This window comes from Catharus ustulatus, chromosome 5 (genome assembly GCF_009819885.2).
Source record: "Catharus ustulatus isolate bCatUst1 chromosome 5, bCatUst1.pri.v2, whole genome shotgun sequence".
NCBI lineage: Eukaryota > Metazoa > Chordata > Aves > Passeriformes > Turdidae > Catharus > Catharus ustulatus.
This window is the reverse complement of record NC_046225.1, coordinates 34,774,156-34,795,102: the sequence shown is the minus strand read 5'-3', so window position 1 is coordinate 34,795,102 and position 20,947 is coordinate 34,774,156. Positions and strand designations below refer to the sequence as shown.

Genomic DNA, 20,947 nt, shown 5'->3' with positions numbered 1-20,947 from the left:
TGGAAGAACAGCCTACAGAAACTTTTCTTTAAAATTTCATCAGCTGTAAGAATGTAGAGCTAATGACATAATTTCTTAAAGGTGAAGCATTAGCAAAGTAAATGCAGTCACTTGGACTTCAGTGGGCCATCCCTCTGTGAGATGCTTGAGCTTTCTATTGCACACCCAAAACATCCAGTTCTGTGAGCTAGGACCACAGAGAGCCACAACACTCCCCTCCTGGACTGTGGGAGAAGGGCAGTGGTAGGTGATGTCCTTGCTCCTCCATGCTCCAGCTGACAGCTCCAGGAGTAATCTAATCTGTCTGCTCCCACTATATACAGAATTAAAACACTGATACGATCTCAGTGTGCAGAGACCATTCCTGCCAGTTCATCTTAAGCACAGTCTGAAAGCAAACTCCTCAGAAGCAAGAGACTGAGAATCAACTTCCTTTTCATGTCCAGAAATAGGCAACTCTCAGTGTTGGAGATAAGGGGATTTTGGGATGCACTTCATTGGGAGCCTGGAAACAAAACAGCAAATTACTGTGACGTTCAGATTCTCTCAGATTCCATGTCCTTTAAAAAGACTTTGTGGATCCTGAGTTTATTTTGAGATATTGATCTTCCCCTTTAAGAACCTATATGGTGCATTTAGATTCTATAGTTTAGTTCAGATTCGTTTAAGCCTTGGAAAAGCAGAAATTACACATTTGCACTATCCTCAGCACTCCCAGGGGAGCTGGAGCATAGACATGATCATCTTATTCTGAAAGAAGATAAAAACTAATGCCAAACAGACCATCTGAACTTCAAGGATAAAGCCAGTAGCTCTGCAGGAGCAAAGGAAGTTGGCAAAATAGTATCTTATACATGAACAATTTTTAAAATGCAGTGACAACATAGTGTTCCATGAGTCAGAGAAAATTAACCCCTGTGCAGAGAAGCTGAACAATTTGAGCTGGATTCCATAAACAATGGGTAAAAACCTGCAGGACAAGTACAGTTTTACCTCAACCTACAGATAATGTTTTAACAGAACAGTATAACACTTCAAATATTCAAATATTTCAGATTTCTGGCTAACTAAAGCATTTCTGCATAATTAAGTTCTTAAAGAAATGAATGTATCAATTGCTTGGCTCTGCTAACAAAGTGTATTTCTCATTTCACAATTTCAGGCGTGCAATCACTAATGATATCATATATATTTGTAATTTTTAACTACAATCTTAAGGTTTCAGAAATTCTGTATGGTCTAATCCAGCTACCCAGGTTCCTGTACATCCATAGAATGATCCATCCCACATCTGCACACACATTGGAACATCTTGAGAGGTCAATCCATCTCTCTGAGCACACACACCAGTACTGGGGGAGTCAATCATAGACTATAAAAATTTGTATTTTTTTTCATTGAGGAACCCAACACAAATATGCTGTCTGCAACAGCTTAAGCAGGGTGAGAAGCATTCTATACTGTAAATTCATCCTTCTTTTCCACTCTTCATCCACTTATTTAGAAATATCACATAGGATTTAGAGACAAATAAGAATTAGAGTAACATCTGGATTAATATGATATTTTAAATTAGATGTTCACAAAGCACAAATTCTAGAAGCTTTGTGCACAATAACTAGCTTTGCCATCCTCTTCTGTGCTACCTGCTCAATGTAATTTATAAGAGAGTTCTTGTTGTCCTCCCAGTAGCCCTTCAGAGTTTCTTCAGGTGGGAATTTTTCACAGCTAAGCTCCACTGTGATTTCGAAGCAGTTGCTGCTGAGGTAATTGAAATCCTGCATTCCTGCAATGCCAGAAAAGAGAGGTAGTGATGCATTTTGCATTACTCTGAAGTAAGTAAGGGGGGACACATGAAATACTGGGACTACTAAGAAAAGAACATTTATAAATACAATTGATGTCGCTCCACTCCATCCGCTTAATTTTGAATTCAGAAGTTTTAAATCAGAAAAAACAATAGGACAAATAATTCCAAAATATATTTTCTCCCCAGGGAAAGTTAAGAAAAGCCTTGATAAATAGGTTGTATATTTCTACTTGATGCTGCACATGACCTGTATACTCTTAGTTCTTGGATAGCTGACATATAAATTACATTTTTTCTCTTTGGGAAAGAAAATTATTTCAGATTATGGCTAAAATATTTCCATATGAAAAAAATAACCAAAAAATATGTTTAACTTGTATGTCAAGAACAACGACAATTAATTATAAAGCAAATTAAACATAGTAAAGAGACATTGAAAAAGAGATTTTTAAAGATTTGTCAAAAATGTGTTCGGGTTTTTTTCTGAAAATTTAACCTTTCACGTTAGTAACATTTTATATGGAAAAGATTTCCTTGTCAAGATGTTCTGTATAGATTTCAACTATTCTCCACCAAAATAATACAAAATAAAACTTCCTATAAAATTTATTTACATGGAAATTTTTGTATGGGTAGGGTTTCTCCAACTCAATGCCTCTGAAAAATCGATATTAGACAGCCTTTGAAAGAAAGGAGAAACATCACTAAATGAAATTTTAAAACATAAGTAGCATAGCGGCCTCATCACTAGGAATAAAAACTTGATGGAGAATATGCATTCTTTTGCTTTTCTGAGCCCCTCCTCTTAGTACATGGGTGTATTGGCTATTTGCTTGAATTGGTCAACCGAAATCCTAGGAGGTTTCCGGTTTTGTAACTGGATCAACCAACTGGAAAGGGACAGTGCCAGTCCCCAGGAGTGTTATCAATATACACTTTGCAGAAGCTGATGTAGGACTATCCCTCACTTTTTCAGTCTGTATAGCTATCAGAGCCAGCGGATTCTCAAATGGAGACCTGAAAAGAAAGTGGCTATCCAGCCTGTTGAGAACCCCCTCGGAGGTCACTGAGGGATTTACATGTGTTTCTAGGACAGCTAATTCATTCAGCCCTGTGTTCCCCTATGCAAGCTACGTGACACCTGAGGCAGCCTTTTTACTAAGCTCCAGGGCTGTTCACGGGTCCATAACTGCCCACAGAGCTGATGTCACATCCCAAGAGGACCCTGAGGACAGCAAACAGAGTCAGGTGGGATTTTGCCAACACATTAGGGTGAAGAGGTTCTTTTCTGCCAACCAGGCAACAAGACTCCCAACTACTGACAGGCACAGGGATTCTTCTGATTGCTCAAGAAACTTTTTATTTCTAAACCATATTTTTAGAAAAATGACACAGAAGACAAAGGTTCCTGGGAGGGATGGCTCTGATCCAGCAGGCAGAACTCTTGGACCATTCAGCAATACACAGCAAGAGAGCAGTGGAGTCATGAGTAAAATCCTGACAGCAGTGCTGACTATCATGCATCTGTTCTGGACACTAGATAATGATACTTTTGTTAATTTTTGTACTTCTAAAAGGAAGAAAGAATACATGAAGAGGAGAATAGGGAGCCGAAGGCCACAATGTAATTTTACTGTGATGACAGCAATTCTTGACCATTACTGTTCCAATTCTCAGAAAATTTCCCTTTCCTTCCAGAATATTACTCAGGGATGCTTTAGTTTCTCAATAACAGAATAAAGAAGCAATGTATTTTCCAGCTTTGTGCACAATGTCCATATCCTATAGTTCGTTTCCTAAGGCCAGGCCTTGTCCAAGGTTTGTGTGTTGCTCCTGAAAAAATTCATCTTTTGTATCATTGAACTGCAGGAGATGATGTGAATCTCTGGGACAGAGAATGGGGTGAAGCTGGCCAAGATCTAAAGTATGGCCTGCCACATATGTACAGTAATTTCGCTATTATAAGCCGCACTTGATTGTAAGCCGCACTTCTGGGGTGTCGGCAACTTTTCGTTCTTCATCTATATATAAACCACACCAGATTATAAACCACACTTTTGTTCACAGTGAGGCAGGGGCAGCCCGCACTGCCCCGCGGTGCTGGCAGGAGCCTGCTCCCCCATCCACACAACAGAGTAACATACTTGTAACAATCGCGCTATTGTGGGTTTTACTGGCGGGTGTTCAATTCACGAGCTCGGCTAGGCACCGCAGCTCACATTTCCGGGTTGGCAAATTTCCCGAACTTTGTTCATATATTGGTCATTCCTGAGTGTAAGCCGTACTTTTGGGTTGGGACGAAAATTTTAGTCAAAATGGTGCGGCTTATAATTGTAAAATTACTGTAATCTGGAGTGCATGGGGCTGTGCACTCTGTACCTCCCTGTTCACTAAGGTGCTTAGGTGCAATACACAGGAAACCATAACATTTCTAAAGATTTATTCAATACTGCAGCAATTTCACTGCCACTCGTCGAGTCCTTGAAGTGCCCTGCCCATGGCATGTATTACATGCATGCATATCACCACATTCCCAAAGCCTCTCACTGTGACAAAGTGTAGCACTAACTTTCTCACACTTTCACAGAAACTGCTCTCAGTTTACCTCAGATATAACTGAGATTCAGCAATGAATGTCCTTTATTGCTGACCATGGGTAGGACTTTGAAACTGAGAACACAAAAACTTCTCTGTTGCTGCAGTGACTGAGAGACTATAGTGTGAGTGCTTACACAAGTAAGCTTAGAATATGGGGAAAAAAAGTTAACTTCTTCAGGTTTTAATAAAGGAACACCAAACTTCATAAATAAAGTGGAATGCAGGGTGTGCCCCTGGCATTCAGGCATCAGCATTACTTATGACTTTGAACAGCAAGCTACAGCAGTAGGTTAGTTCAGTTTCTACATATAGAAAAGACAGTAACCTTTTGCAGGGCAGGATGTCCTTGAATGGGGAGAACATTAATATCTCCTACATTAGTGTTTAGTGAAATCCTAAAATAAACCTAACACTGCTTCCAAAACTGGTAATCCAAGTTAGGAATTAGTTGGGGGCCAAGGTTGATTTGAGAGTACCTGAAAATTAAAAAAAGACACTTAAATAATAGCCTAATACTACAGTAATGTAAGCTGATTTGAAAAGCTATTTTTGTAATGACATGAACTGATTAGACTCAGGTGTCTCTGTAATGACAGAAAAAGCAGAGCAGGCATGTGACTAGGTAGTAATTTATTCATATCTGTTCTTCTCATTTATGGTTTCAGATAGGTGCTCCACCAAAAGATACATTAAAAAGTCATTAAGGATGTTGAAAAGTTACACAGCCAACAAGCTAAGGAAATGCCAAAATTAAAGCTGTTTGTGCAAATTTAGTTTGGCTTTCTTGTGCGTGAGTGAAATCATTAATGCTCATAGAGAGAAGGCCTCCATGAAAAACAACAGGGTTTTATGTACAAACTTGTTTCTCCCCAGAGTCTGATGGCTAAAAGAGCCATTCCTGAACACAGAAGATTGACCTCTTTGCCTTTGCTTGCTGTCTCTGAGAAACCTACACGGATCAACTAATTACAGATGATAACTACTACAAGTGTAACAGCATCATGGCCTCAGACTTAGCACAAAGGTGCTCTTGGGGGGAACCTTTCTCTGTACCCTTGCTCTACAGGAGGAAGTTACTACCAAACAGTAATGTTGAGAAAAACCTCATTAATGCAATGGAGGGTTCCTCTTTACTTCCAGCTAGTGCCAAGGACTGTCAGCAGATGGCTCCGCCGCAGACGTTGAGGCTTCCTGCAGAAAGAATCCAGGTATTCAGAAAGACATGAAAAGTAACCCAGAGTCACAAGAGAGCCATTCTTATACTGCCCCTGCAGACTGAAGAACCAGTGAAGATGCCTTCTGGCCCACCTGTCTTTTACAGAAGATACAAGTCCCTGAGAATCAATTATATGGGCAAAGAAAGGGTGTTGCATCACTGGGGGCACCATAATAAGCTCTGTAGGGCAATAGCACCTGTAGTAATTCATTAGAATGAAAAATCATCCTCTTCTAGGTCAGAGCTCTTGGTCCAATAAAGTACTGTCAAAGGCAGAACCTAGGAGATGACCAGGAATAGAGACAGAAAATGGATAGGAGTCGATACTGGAGCTGTGTTTGCTGCACAAAGGAATGTTTAGTAGAAGAGTGAGAAACAGAGGGAAAAGGGGAAAATGGGGGCCAAAAGCCCAAATGAACCTAAGTGTGCAGAGGTAGAGAAGTACCACCTTAGCTGCAACAGGAGCAGATACGATGGAGACAAGGCCTTCAGAGTGTCTTTTGATGTATTCCTAACTCTGATAAGGACGTACAGTGTAATACTTCCCCTAAAGCAATATAAATGGCTTTTCAACAGCTCACACTGCTGCTGACTGAGTTCATTACCATATGGACAGCAAAGGATCTCTGATACCATCAATAACTTAATTGCCACATTTTGGTTTTCAGATGGAGCTTTTCAGATCAAAACTTCACGGAAAATTTTTACTTGAACTAAGCAGTATTTAGTTATTTTCCTTAGCACTAGACATAGAAAGAGCAGAACAGTTTTCATTGAATTATATTTGCTCTTTTTAAGTCAGCAAACACAACCATGGAGGTTTTGTTCCAAAGGCACAGCTTGCCAGCTGATTGCTACACTTGGAAAAAAAACCCAAACCAATAATAGACTCAATCTGTACGGTCCAAAGTATATTGTTGTCTCTCTATTTTTTATTTATTAGGATGACAGTTCCTGTTTATCACTATGATTCCTGCCTGTTAATATCTATACAAATATGAGAAAAAGAAAGGCCTCACTTGGGGAATTAGCAGTCTAACTTAAAATAAGATCCAAAAAGTGGAAATCAAACTTTCCAAAAACTTTTTCCAATGGAAAAATATGTCTTTGCCATATGCAGTTTAATCAGAATCAAAGTATTTCGTCAAAACAATGGAAAAACTACTTTTCATAGCATTTTAACGAAAAATAAGCTGAAGTTAAATATACCCACATTTTTATAGCTAATATTTAATATTTCATTAAGGTAAATTTTAACTGAGTTGAAACAAATTTTAACTATTAAACTTCTCAATATTTTGTTTATATTTTTTTTTTCAGCTTTTGCAAACTTCCATTTTCAAGGGTGTTTTAATGGTTTCAATTCAAAGTATGAAAAGCCTCACTCAGAGATATTTTCGGGTTTTAGTTACTCTCAGAAATTTCAATATTGTACTTCACACTCAGCCCTTGGTGATGACTGGTTGTGTGAGCACTACCAGTTGTTGTTCTGTTTCTAATTTCTTCACAGGAGTTTAAATATTTCTTCTTTAAGTACCACCTTTACTGTAAGAGAAACAGAGTTAGGCTGCCACTTAGGCTGTCTAATACTTTGAGAGATTCCTACTCACTGCAGGTAAAAATTTAAAATTCACTCAGGACTGTAATTGAATATCAAGAGAAAAGCAAAGAATGGAACAGTTATGTGTGTTCAAAGTTATCCAGCATAAATCAACAAAGTCAAAGCACAGGCAAATCACTCCAACACAATCTGGCTCAGAAATCTTCAGCTCAGTTTTCATTCCAAGCTTAGCAGAGGCAGAACACTCCAAGATTTAGATATCCCAAGACTTGTATCAGGCAAACAGGCTTCCCCACTTCCTTCACCTTGGATGCCTTTGTTATTGAGGTTCAAATGAAACATCAGCAGCCTGGTCTAATGAGGGTTTGTCAGGGGATTTTTCTCTCTTTTCCTAACCCCACTCCCCCTCCCTGAACTCCTTTAATATTTCATGATAGCAGAGTGCATCACTCGCCCACTGTAGAACTATTAAATTTGCAATGACCTGGAGCCTGAAGAAACACTCCAGAAAAAGCAATAACAAGGAGTATTTTAATAGTTATCACAGTGAGCTTTATAGGATTTTATAGATGTACTGTGGTGAGTGACCAGCCTTTGAATTAGTTGTAACCAGACCAAAAGCTGTGGATGACACCACTCAAGCTCGGAAGAGCCAGTGAAATGGATTCCCACGGGATGGGCTCACCTCCTGGGACACTGTACCATGCACCACCATTAGTTGTTCCATCCACAAAGCTGCTGTCATCATCATTTTTACGACACGGTGGTCTGTTTGGGTCAGACATAGCAGGGTTAAAAGAAGAATAACTGCGAGCCAGGCTTTGAAAAATAGCATCATCAGGGCAGGAGCTGTACTCATGAGCACTGCCTAGGGAGGAAAAAAATCCCAGGAACATGGATTATTACAACTTAGATCACCAGCATTGCAGAACTGTGCCTGAAAATACTATGCACACAGGTGTCCTACAGCATCACAAGTTAATACAGTATTATCTTTTTAACGTTAACTTTTCCCCATTGCTACATTAATTGTTGCCCTATCATTAAAGTGGCTTATCACAACAGTTCTCAATATTTATGAAAATACTACTTGAAAAGTGCACCACAAAACCTAGGCTTTAGATTTTTTTTTAGACGAACACACAGTTCAAAAACACAGATGTCTCCATAAAGAGTATTATAGGCAGATATGAGAAGGATTTTCAATTAAACTGTGATAAAGTCAACTGAAAGAAGAGAATCACAATATAATTTCATGAAACTTCAGTCATATGTTCATCCCATAGTGTCAGAAAAAAACTAATATTGCTGTATACTTTATGATAACATCTATGCCACGTGATCCCTTTTATAAGAGACCAATACTGAGAACGGCAACAGCGATAGTTTTTTCTGTTAACACTCTACTGTTTTCAGAAATTCATTTTTTATGGGTGCAAGAAAAACCTTGACCTAGACACATCTTTCTTACTTCATTTAACAGGGTACGAACAGCCCAGGCTAATTTAAGAGCTCAGTTGCCTTGGTTATTATATCTGAGGCACTATGATTCCCTCAGGTATTACATCCTTTTTGCCATGTAAATCAACTGAAACAAATTATCATCTTCAGAACTAGAAAATATAGTCCTACAATGACTAGCTTTAAACATGGAATTATCCTGATAAAATAAGTCATTACAATTTTTATATGGTTTTGCATTGTTTTGTGGTTTTGTTTTCAAGGTTTATAAAATGGATCTTAGCTAGCAGTGAAATAAGTATAGAATGAAATTTCTATCTCCTACTATTTCATGTTAACTTCTATTTACATACCACTCCGAGTCTCATCATAAGGATAATTTGCAACAAGGTCTCCTCCATGAAGATTGGCAGAGAGCACAAAGGGAATATCCATAATCCAGTGAATGACACCTTTCGTTTCAGGAGCAAGCTACAATAAAATAGCATTACCAGCAGTTACAAATTGATAACCCATTGCAGAAACATTCAATTAAATACAGTGGGCTTAATCATTACCGCATATAGTGTGCAAGATAGTTAACGGAACAGCAATTTTGTTCTGGCTTCAGGGAAAATTAAGTAAGTTCTTACATTAGATTTATAATTATATTACACATAAGTGGATTAATGCAAGTCCAAAACTGGTGCTGGCTATCTCAGCCAAAGACTACACAAAAAGCAATCTCTGTCTTTTACTTCTTCCCATAATGGATAAAAAAAGCCTACACAATTTTAAATAAAGGAAAATAAAATAATTAAAAATAAACATTAGTGCATGCAGCTTTTTCTCTGCATGAAAAGTAAAATTATTTTATTATATTTTGAATTTGAGGACAGCTATTAAGGCCACAGTCCTATGGGACTGCAGTCACAACACTCAGTTTTCTAGAACTTCCTCGGGGGTAAACGCAAGAAGATAAAAATCCCTCCAGATACACAGCTGCATATTAAAGGCTTAAATTTAACAAAAATGAGTTTGTTGTAAGTGAGAATAGCTATCTAGCTAGCAATATACAGTAATGTCACCATTACAAGCCGCATTGACTATAAGCCGCATCTCCAAGTATCGGCAACATTCCGCTCGGGGCTGCCAATGGGGCCAGGTGGCCCAGCTCGGCGCTGCTGCTTAGTGGGGCCGCTCGGGGCCGGCCACCGCTGCCGCTGGGCTCGCCCGCCCCAGTCCGGCACTGCCCCACAGTGGCAGACAGGGATGGAGCCCACCGGTACCCACGGAGGTGGCAGCAGGAGGGGAAGGAGTCCCCCCGCTCCCACGGCAGCAGCGGCAGGCGAGGACGGAGCCTGCCTGCTCCTGCGGCGGCAGGCGGGGGTAGGAGCCCCCCGCCTCCCCCCCGAGCCACGGTTATGGCAGCATGGAGCCACCCGCCTTCTGCCCTGGGCTGCACTGCCTGAAGGAGGGAGCCCCCGCCTGCCCTCCCACACTACTGGCACGGAGCCAGCCTCCACCTGCCGAGCAACAGAGTAACTAATTCGTAACAATCGCGCAATCCTGGGTTTTACTGGCAGGTACTTGGTTCGGCACCTTGGCTGTACTTCCAGGGTTGGAAATTTCAGAAAATTTTTCACATATTAGCCGCTCCTGAGTGTAAGCTGCATTTCCAGGGCGGGAGCAAAATTTTAGTCAAAATGGTGCGGTTTATAATCGTGAAATTACTGTAATTAAGCATAATACACAAGTGAATTTCTGGCAATGGTAAAAATGCAGAATATTTGGAAAACCAGCTTAAAATCCAGAGAGACGGCTATAAAAAAAAAAAAAAAACCAAAATATCTTTCAACTGAAAAATTGTTTAAGGATTAAGATGGATCAAAAGAGTTTTCCACAGCCATCCATGGATAAATGGGTAAATCCAGATGGATAAATTTAACACAATGAACAAAATATTCAGTACAACATGAATAAAGACCATACAAAGAGGTCTTAGGGGTCACTACTGTTAGTTTACATAAAAGGGAAGAGATGGGCATGTCAGTGACCCAACATTCAACCCTTACTTACCTTGGGATTCTGGTCCACAGCTTTTTTCATGTTCTTCAGAAGATGGTTGTTTGGGCCACCTTCTTTCTCATTAATGTAAACTATTCTATCAAGATCGGGAAAGTTTCGGTTTAGATCTATTCCTTGGGCATTGCTTCGACCAACAAACCAGTCTTTAAGTTCACCAGGCTAAATGAGGAGAGGGAATACAAAGAGAAGGGAGATGAGTAGATTCAGGAGATTACACATCAAGCTTTATATGGGTATGTTTACTTCCCATGTGCTTGAGAATAAGAAGGGATCATGTGGGAGAAAAAAAACTCCTGAGAAACCAAGAGCTGAGTCAATCACCCCTTTTCATTCCTAGAACTCTGTGGGGACAAAATCAACCTCTATTTCACTGAGGTTCTTGCAGGACAGGCTTATTCTCAAATGGCAAACTTGGACTAAAGAGGAGTAAGATTACCACCAGCATCAGATTTTTCAGTGCCAGTGGTGTCTTCCCCCAAGACTTGGCTTTTCCCCATTGCCTCATGCCCTGATTGTGAATTGCAGATCTCATTGCAGCAAGAGTCACAGCATCAGCAGATTTATCTGGAAGCCACAAGGAATGTTTGCACTTGTTTCAAGTTCCTCTAAATAACTTCAGGGTAAAGAAGGACCTTAATCTTTATTTGAATCTTTCATTGTGCCTGTCAGCCTTGTACACTGAAATGGTAGCAATGAGAATTTTTTGCAAAATTAATTCTTTGAACTGATTCTCTAAAATAAGTTGTAGATTTCATTAAGGAAATGCTTTCAGAATGCACAGTTTTCCCTAGCTTCTCTCTGTAAGCTTTCAGTATTCTTTAATGTAGGTTAAATTTGGTTATTGGTTTTAATCCTGGGTTATGTTGAATCTACTGTCACACTCCATGTACAGGATCAAGATATTCTAAATTAACAGGGCAGTACTAAATCAAATATATAAATCATATTTAAATTTTAAGGCAACCATATAAAATCAGGTGAACTTTGGCTAAGGAGCAAAGGTTTCAAATAATATTACAAAATCTCTGCAGAGAGAGATTTCAAAGTAGTAAAATGCCACACCAATCGGAGGACAGCTTCTGCTTCACTGCCACGAGAGGGAGATGTGCGACAGAATATTAAGAGTCTGTGTGTGTTTTTAAATAATTCATGAGAGTCAGTTTAATACAGAGCTTAATAAGGTTTGACTTATTTAATCATAAATAGCCACATGACAACTTTAAATATTTCAATATTAATTTTAAAAATAAATATACCTTGTAAGCAAGGAATTTTTTTTTGTTTGTTTATAAAAAATACACACCAGAATCTATATAACAGGGTTACTATTTGAGTTCCATTTGCTAATTATGCATTAATGCATTATATGTTTCTTGACTGAATCATCACCCTAAAATGCATACTGAATTTTCTTGACTAATACCTTAATTAATGTACCTCATGTATGAAATTATGAACCAAAGTTATTAATATTTAAAAATTGCTCATTAAATTAATTTTCATATTAAAAAAACCACAGTTTGTTGTTTTGGAACAAAGCTGTGGTGAAAGTGAATAATTTTTAGAAGTGTATTGGCATGGGAATATCCTTAAACAAAACAAACTTTCCCTTTTCTAACACTTTTGAAACATCATTTATTACTAGTTTAGGAAGTTAATGTTTAAGAAGCAGTTCAGTCAGTGAACTTAGATGAAAGAACATGCATGAAACATAAACATAATTATATTTTAAAATCACAGGAGAGAAGGCTACTTGTTGAAAAGTCAAGCATAAAATCCTCCTTGTTAAACATAGCAAACCTACTGTACTACCAGGAAATACTTTGATTTTGTTGTTTCATTCAACAGTTGCCACCAGGAATCCATGGATGTCTGTAAACTCCTAGTCCAAGACCCATTATGATAAAGCTGACAGACAATGATAGCTTTTCTTGTACATATAGCCTTACAAACCTGGGATGCTGCCTTCTCAAAGCCATCTGGGTTCAAAGATGGCATGATATGGATACGTGTACTATGGATCAAGTTGATAATAGTATCATTTCCTTTCTGGTATTCATTGCACAAGAACTGCGCCAAGAAGATGAGTAACTCCCTTCCAACAGCTTCATTCCCATGCATATTCCCAACATATTTAAATTCTGGCTCTCCTGCAAGAAAAAGGAAGAACACATCTTAGAACAACATATAAAATCACCCATGGACTGGATCACACAGCACACCTGAGATGTGGGTATGACTGTTACTACAATTGGGCATGGTATTCCCAGTAAGCTTCAAACCTCCTTTAGAAAAGAGATTTAGTGCTTTTTCTAAACCCTGGCTTAAAAAATGATAATTACAGTAATTTCACGAATACAAGCCACACCAATTTGACCAAAATTTTGGTGGAAACCCAGAAGTGCGGTCAATATTCGGGGGTGGCTAATACATGAACAATATTCTAAAAACTACCAACACAGAAGTGAGAGCCCGCGGCAGCCCCAAGCCAAGCTGGAGCCCAGCCGGCCCCGGCAGAGGTGGGAAAGCCTGGCAGAGGTGGGGCCAGCAGTGTGCGGAGCGGGCGGCTGAGCCTGAGCCAGCAGGGCGGGGCAGGGGGGGCGGCAGAGCCCGGGCCAGCAGGGCGGGGGAGCCCGGGAGAACTGGGGCTAGCAGTGCAGGGGAGCATGGCAGAAGCAGGAAGCCCGGCGGGTGGGGCTGCCTGGCAGCGGGGGAAGCCCAGCAGAATCGGGGCCAGCAGCGTGGGGGAGCCCGGTGGTGCGGGGGCCTGCAGTGCCGGCCAGGGCGAGCAAACGCGGCGGCGGTGCAGACGGGAGGGGGTGGCTGGCGAGCCTGGCAGCAGCCGCCCCGCTGGCAGGGCGAGTAAACGCAGCGCGGGGTGGCCAGCAAGCCCGGCGGTGGTGGCAGCCCTGCCGGCCGGGCAAGCAAACACGGCGCAGGGCGACCGGCGTGCCTGGCAGTGGCGGCGGCGGCAGCCCTGCCAGTCGGGCGAGCAAACGCGGTGCGGGGCGGCCGGCGTGCCTGGCAGCGGCGGTAGCGGCTGTCCCGCCGGCAGGGTGAGCAAACGCGGCAGCGGGGCGGTGCTGACGGGAGAGGGGGGACAGCGAGCCCGGCGGCGGCGGCAGCACCACCCGGCCAGCCCCGCCGAGCCGTGGCGCTGAGCTGGGCCACCCGGCCCCGTCGGCAACCATGAGTGGGCCGAGCCTGCCTGACCCCGCCCCGAGCCAGTAAACCCCGCTATGCCACAATCCTGTTACTAATTGGCCAATTTGTGAAAGCTGCGCACGGATTCTCGCTACGAACGAAAGTGCGGCTATTATTCGGGGTGCGGCTTATCTATTGACAAAGACAGCAACATTGTCGAGGCACCGGAAGTGCGCTTATACTCCGTGCAGCTTGTATTCGTGAAACTACTGTAATATTCAGCTGTTTGCCAAAGGCAGAATGAGAAGAGCAGAAGACAACACAGTGCGCCAAAATAATGCTAAGTACTGACATTAATATTACTGCTGTTGAGATCTAATGCAGTTGATGTATTAATTCTACAGAAATGTCTCTTGATTGCTAAGTTTCAAAATATATAAACTGACACTAATGGAGCTTCTTATCTTAACTGTTCTCTCCAAAATTAGATTAAGATTATTCTACTACACATACATTAAAATGCAATTCTTACATGAGAGCAATGCCAGTGAACAGTTGCTGATCACAGTGATCTGAAAAATCTTACTCAGCAGGTGTTTTGGATATTCAGCTCAGATTTTAGGAACCAAGTACAACAACCTAACTCATAAAATCAGTAATTTCCACTTAACATTCTAATAAACAGAATTAAATATATGCTTAAATATTTCATATTTATAATCGATATTGAATGTTTATGTGTATATTTAATGTAAATTTTATGCATATTACATAGCAATACAATACACATATTAAGTGTGCAACATATACTCAATATGTATTCTCTGTATAAAAAGCCATACAGTATTCCCAACTGCTAAATAGTCTCATTCTCATGACAATGGACATAAAAGCACACAACATTTGTCCTATAGAGCAGAGAAGGATTTACCTTTCAAACAACTACATTTTGGGCCCTCATTATAGAGTTTTACTGTACATGTAAACTGAAAAAGATCAAGAGGGATGTCCTGGAACTAAAGTGAGGAATATGCTATTTTCTAATCTGAAGTTCCTTTTCCCTTTTGCTTTTGATTTTAAAATGCAATTCTGTTATAAGTGCTTTAATCAAACATTCAGTTAATTATAGGCTCTGGATAGTCTTCAACAACACTTTGTGATCGCCTTTAGCACTATTAAAGGGGCAAATTCAAGCCAGGAAAAATGTTACACAAACAAGACCTAAGTAATTGCTAATCAAGCATGCAGCCATATCTACTTACGACCCTTCAGTCTGTGCTTGTTAACCTTAATCCAGTGATAAGATGCTAGCACACACAGTGCTGTTAATACCATGGCTTTCTTTCCTTCCAGCTAAATTGGTATTATAAATGTGGATTCATCCCTGAAATGTTTTGCTAGGCAGGTTTAAAACTTTCCTAATTTGAGTGAAACAGTTTCATTTTATCTGACAGACAGAATGCCATTACTGTGACTAAACCCCTACATTTCCTCTTTAGTCACTGAGATTCTATTTACCATTTCTTTCTGTCTGCTAGTATCAGGGAATGCAAGAAGTTTAATCATCAAGAGTAATCAGACCATGCAATCCACATGATCGCATGAAAACAGATGGGCACCATAAAATGAAATATGCAGCCCTTCACATCATATGTACTCAGAATACTCACACACATGTACATTGGCATGTTACTTACAAGGAAAATGCTTCACAAGCTAACAGGAAAAATTGATACTCCCATAAATATGAACACAGCTGCATTTTGCACCTGTGCTTTCCAAAGGAAGCCTGAAGGAGAAACATTTTCTTCTGATTCCCAGACCTGTGCATTAATCCCCCACCTTTCTCACCCACTTGAATTTTACAGGCCTGGTTCAAATGGGTAAAGAGAAACATATGTTTCCCATAGGGTATTACTTGGCCTTACCCCCAAAACAATCCTTAACAGAGATTAGAAGGGTTCATGGGAACAGTCACGCATGGTCCACAGTGAGCCCAAGAGTACAGCTTTGTATCTTCAGTAGTAATGACCCATCCCAACTGAGCCAGGAAGAGGTAATGAGTCACTGGAAATATAGAAAGTGTTTCCTATAAAAAACGATTGAAGAGGTCAGCCCTATTTTCCATAGGTCAAACATACCAATCATCATGTCACAGAGGGCTTGGTCAGGAGAACAATGCTTCCCAACACCACAAACAAGGGTGTGATTTTCAGTGAAAGGGAACAATGACAGTTTCTGGAGTGATAAAGATGATTATACAACTCAAAACACAAAATGTGAAACCAGTATTCAAAGAATCGTTTTAGCACTGAGGTGTCAGTAAAACTCCTAAGCTAGCAAATCAAGAGTTAAAGATTAGTTAAAGTATCTAAAAGAAAATATAAAAAGAATGAAAAGGAAAAGATAACAGAGAGCTGAATAACAGTCATGCTTCAAAACATAAATTCTGTATTTATATTTTATCTCCATTAGGCATTTTCTTATCGCTGTCTCTGAAGCAAAGAAACCCATCTCCTATCCATCCTCTGGCTGCAGAGACAAAGGATGCCTGGACACACCTGTCCACATTTCTGTCAGCTCCCAGCCCTACTTTCTGAATTCTAGGCACAGCAACCAAGGAAATACTGGGCTTTTACTCAATATAAGTACTGAATTTCATATTATATCCAAAAATCTTATGGAAACTCATTCATTTCATCAGTGCAATGCAGCCAGCATTCCACGCCCACTACTGCACCAGAAAGAAGCAGCAGCTGCTGCTGCTGCTCCTCCACTGCATGGGCTAACAGATACCTCAAAAGCCAAGAGCGCCAGCAATCAAGTCATTCAACCTCAGTACTTTATGGTTTCCCTGGCCTAGTCACAGAACATGTCCTGCCACACCATTCTACAAGTTTCAGACTTCTCTGGAAAACAACCCAGACCATGTAGAAAACAGCCTCTGGGTCACCTGTTGCCAGCATGCTACTTAGCCGGGGAAGAGCTATTAATCCTTCATAAGCCATTTAATGCAGACCTTAATCATCCTTTGTAAGGTTCCGTAACTGCAATTGCCTCACAGAATTTTTTTTTTTTTTTTTAATTAAAAGACTCCGTAAATGTCACTTTGATGAAGAACTTTTAAAAGGTGTCTTCAAACCAGTAGAAAAACCTCCACTGCAGAACTAGCATTAAAGAAGAAGCTCAAAGAAATACTATCTGCCTTTTCTCATATATTTGACCCACACAGAAAAAAGTAAGATCATTTTCATGGATTCTCAGGGTTTAAGATAAAATAAACACAAAGGAACATTTACAATGTTTGAATATTTAAAATTCCTCTTTAATGGATTTTATTAGTTTTCTGACAATATATCTTGACAAATGATAGCCTGTCATTCACTAGCAAATGATAGCCTGTCAAACAATGTAGGGCATTTATAAGTGCTTACGCCTAATTTCAGCTCAGACACAGAGGTTTGTGATAAGGAATGAATGAGTGAATTCTAACATAAGAAACGAAATGCAGCAATGAAATTTATAAATATCTTAGCAATTTTGGTGAAACCTAAGCCATCACATCATTATGGTTTTTAGAAGGCTTTTACATCCCTCTTAGGTAGACTATGTACAGTACATTCATTACAACCTGATAAAGTATTGTGGAAAAATGTATTTCAAAATGTCATGCTTTTCTGGTGCCTGGCAAACATTGAATGTCACCATTCACTTCTGCAGTTACTGTCTTCAAAGGTCTTCCACAGTTTCCTAGGAATAGCTCATACATCATTAATGCTAGATAGCTCATCCAATTAACAGTGACTAACCACTGCCATTTTCAGGTCAGGCTGTATTTGTATAGTAAAGACAGTATTTTCTAAAATATAGTACCACCTACTAATTATACATCCTATAAGTCAAGGCAACATCATGCCACTAGCCATGGTCTAGTGTCAATCAGTTAACCTTAAAATGTATAGTATTTCACCCATGGAACTGAAAGCCATATGAGAGAAAAACAATTAAGTCTTGGGAAGTTTAAGTGCTTGAGGAACTCTTCTGCAAACCAGCCTCAAATATCCTCAAAAATTGAGTCCTGCTTTCCTGCATTTTTTATGGAAGAGCCAAAAACATTCCTGAAATAACAAATTTAGCATTTCTGATTACTTACAGTTGCTTGTCGTTTTTAATACAGCAACCAACAGACTTCTTTTGTAGATAAATGGCAGAAAAAAAATCTCAGAACCTTACTGTCAAGAAATCAATTCATTAAATGTTATTGAAGACTCCACATTTTTATTAGTATTTCAAAGAGAAAAAAATTATCTGAAGATCAAGTAAATGGAAAACCAAAGATTATAAAATGGGTTTCTCCTTCAAATATGAAAAAAAAAAGAGTAAAAGAATAAATGAAGATGCAAGACAGAAAAGTGAACAAATTAGAAAATTTACATTTCTAATAGCCTGTAAACTAAATGTCTTGGACCTGCCTCATAACAGCATTTCAATGAAAATGTTGATCTCCACAATTTGTGGAGGAAATGGCTTTGAAAGACTGAGCCACAATGCAGTATTAGTTTCTAAATCCCTGGATTGGCCTTATGTAAATTTAGGACAACATTTACTAAGATCAGTCTAACCTTGCTGAACAATAAACTACTGGAAGTTTCACAGGTAGCTTACATGAAAGCAGAAACAGGTCAACAGTCAACATCAAAGATTTTTGAAAAACACAGTATTTCCCTTTCTTGCTGTTAACTGCTGGATAATATACTGGAAGAAAACAAGATGAAAGAAAATCAATTATCTTTTGGCAACCTCTTGCTTTAAAAAAAGCCACATATACTTTTAAGAGCTATGATTTAAAATCAGTTTCAAGCTCTTTCTGGAAATTTTTATAATTATTTGAACACTACTGCTTAAAATCCAAGTTAACAAAAATTCTGTACAACACATTAAACTTGGAGTGAAAGCTCACAAGCAGTAGCTGTTCCAGCTCGCCTTGACACGTACAAATCAAGATGCGATCTCCATTCTACTGAGTACAAAGCCTGTGAGTTGGGCTTCAAACTAGGATCTTTCGTGTCCTTGCACTGAAAATTAAATTCTCCAGACAGATTAGCTCATGCCCAACAGCTATTTCTACCACAAAAGTTCTGGATGACTCAGTGCTTTCTCCAGGTTTCCAACAGCCCACTCTCACCCGGCAGCTACAGGACTTGGCACAGCCTCCTACAAAAAGTGGGCAAAGCGTCTGCTCAGCTCCTGCAGTCCCCACCTACAGCTCTTTGCTGGCAGGTCCCTGCGATCTTTCCACAATATGCCTCACTTACACTGAAGTGTTGCACAATGTAGCACTGCATCCAGCGTTTTGGGAAAAGCCCACCTGCTTTACCATAGGATACAATAATTTTTGCCTACTAGATTGGTGTTACTGCACATAAACTGATGGTTCTATCCAATACAGGTGGTGATGATTCTTTAAATCATAACAAATCACTTGTACAGCAAAGTTTATTTATTTAATCAAACCCTTTTAACTTAATAAGAAACACTGGGATGTGGTATGCACAAACCCCTCATTTTGTGTAAATGTGTTAAAAAGGCCTCTCAAGTTCAAAACAGATTTTAAAAATCATCAGAATTTTAGAGCCAACAAATAATCTTTCATATATACATCTGAATTAACCAAATTAGTTTTATAACTGATTGCATTTCTCCTGCCCTAAGAAAACTAAATAGAACTTTGCATTTACAGAATCCCTCAGTGTTACAGCAACAAGTATCATTAGCTCAGCACCGAAGATGAGGTTCATAAGAAACCAAATATGAAATTGGTTTTCAGCCTTACCAATCTGTGAACCACCCTTAACAGTCTGTGGCAGAGCACAAACCAGTTTTTTCTGCCTACCAGTTTCTGCTCTCTCTGCTAGGAAAAAACACAAACCAAAATGTACCCTAGCATTCTTTGTAAATGACACTGGCACTACAAAGATGTCATGGGTAACTCTTTGTCAGCTGTGCTGCTGGCTCTGGAATGTAATAGATTCATCTCTTCCACTGTGCTCAGTAGGAGAGAAGGATTTTCCATTTATAACAAGTGAATTTTCATTTCAAAAGCAGTCACTGTATCCCTCAAGTCTAGGTTGGCAGACAGAGCAAAGATTTTTTTATTTTTAATCTAAAAATTTATCATTGAAATAAACCCAGTTATGAGAAAGTTGATACGTAATTTAGACATGTATTCATGATGGTTCCTCATCAAGTTCACTTTAACAAGCTTTCTCTCTTCAGCAAACTCTAGAAACAGCTTTTTTACTTCAGCTATGAAGGCACTTGCCAGTTATTAGAGCACTTCAAAAGGACCGAGCTCAACTATCTCATTCAGTTTGCATGTAACAAATATATGGAGAATTTCAAAGCTAAACTAGTTCAAACGCCTGCTGCCAGCAGAAGACACATTTGGGCTCTGCTTTTTCTCTTCCTCATTTCATGAAGAGAAGAAATAAAAATCAAAAAAACCCACAACATTTATATCTCAATTTCAGGCTCTAAAGTCAAAGAACTGGGCAGGAATGCTGGACACATAATTGAAAAAATGAAAGTAAGTTCTCCCTTATTACTGGTAACAAACAAGGGAAAAGTCAATCAAAACATGTAAATAATTCTTTTGCAGTAAGTTATACAGGCCAAATTAAACATTGTTATGTAGGTTTAGATTGGAAGAAATTCTTTACTGAGAGGGTGGTGAGACACTGGAACAGGTTGCCCAGAGCAGTTGTGGATGCCCAATCCCTGGAGTGTTCAAGGTCAGGTTGGCTTTGAGCAACCTGTCTAGTGTAAGAATCTATGCCCACATCAGAGGAGCTGGAACTAGATGATCTTTAAGGTTCATTCAAACCCAAACCATCCTGTGATTCCCCTGCCATAAGGGTGGCCAAAAGCACAGACGTGCAGCTGTGAGCTTGTGCAGCAGCAACTTCCAAGTTGGAAATGATGGATTCTGTGTTTTTCCCAGCAGTGCCCAGAGGATAAAGCAAATCTGAAAAGAGTTGAGGGAGTAAAGTCAGGCCAGGGCTCCTCTTCTGTAGCATCGTTCCCCAGAATT

The 20,947-nt window shown here is 39.8% G+C and overlaps 1 protein-coding gene across 1 annotated transcript in view; it reads right to left on the bottom strand.

Moving 5' to 3' along the window:
* Positions 1 to 20,947, bottom strand: part of CPE (carboxypeptidase E) — a 62,984-nt gene that overhangs the window by 8,130 nt on the left and 33,907 nt on the right. The window contains 5 exon segments of the mRNA XM_033060853.1: positions 1,647 to 1,786; positions 7,871 to 8,053; positions 9,000 to 9,117; positions 10,705 to 10,872; positions 12,667 to 12,863. Of these exon segments, the coding sequence (XP_032916744.1) occupies positions 1,647 to 1,786; positions 7,871 to 8,053; positions 9,000 to 9,117; positions 10,705 to 10,872; positions 12,667 to 12,863 (806 nt within the window).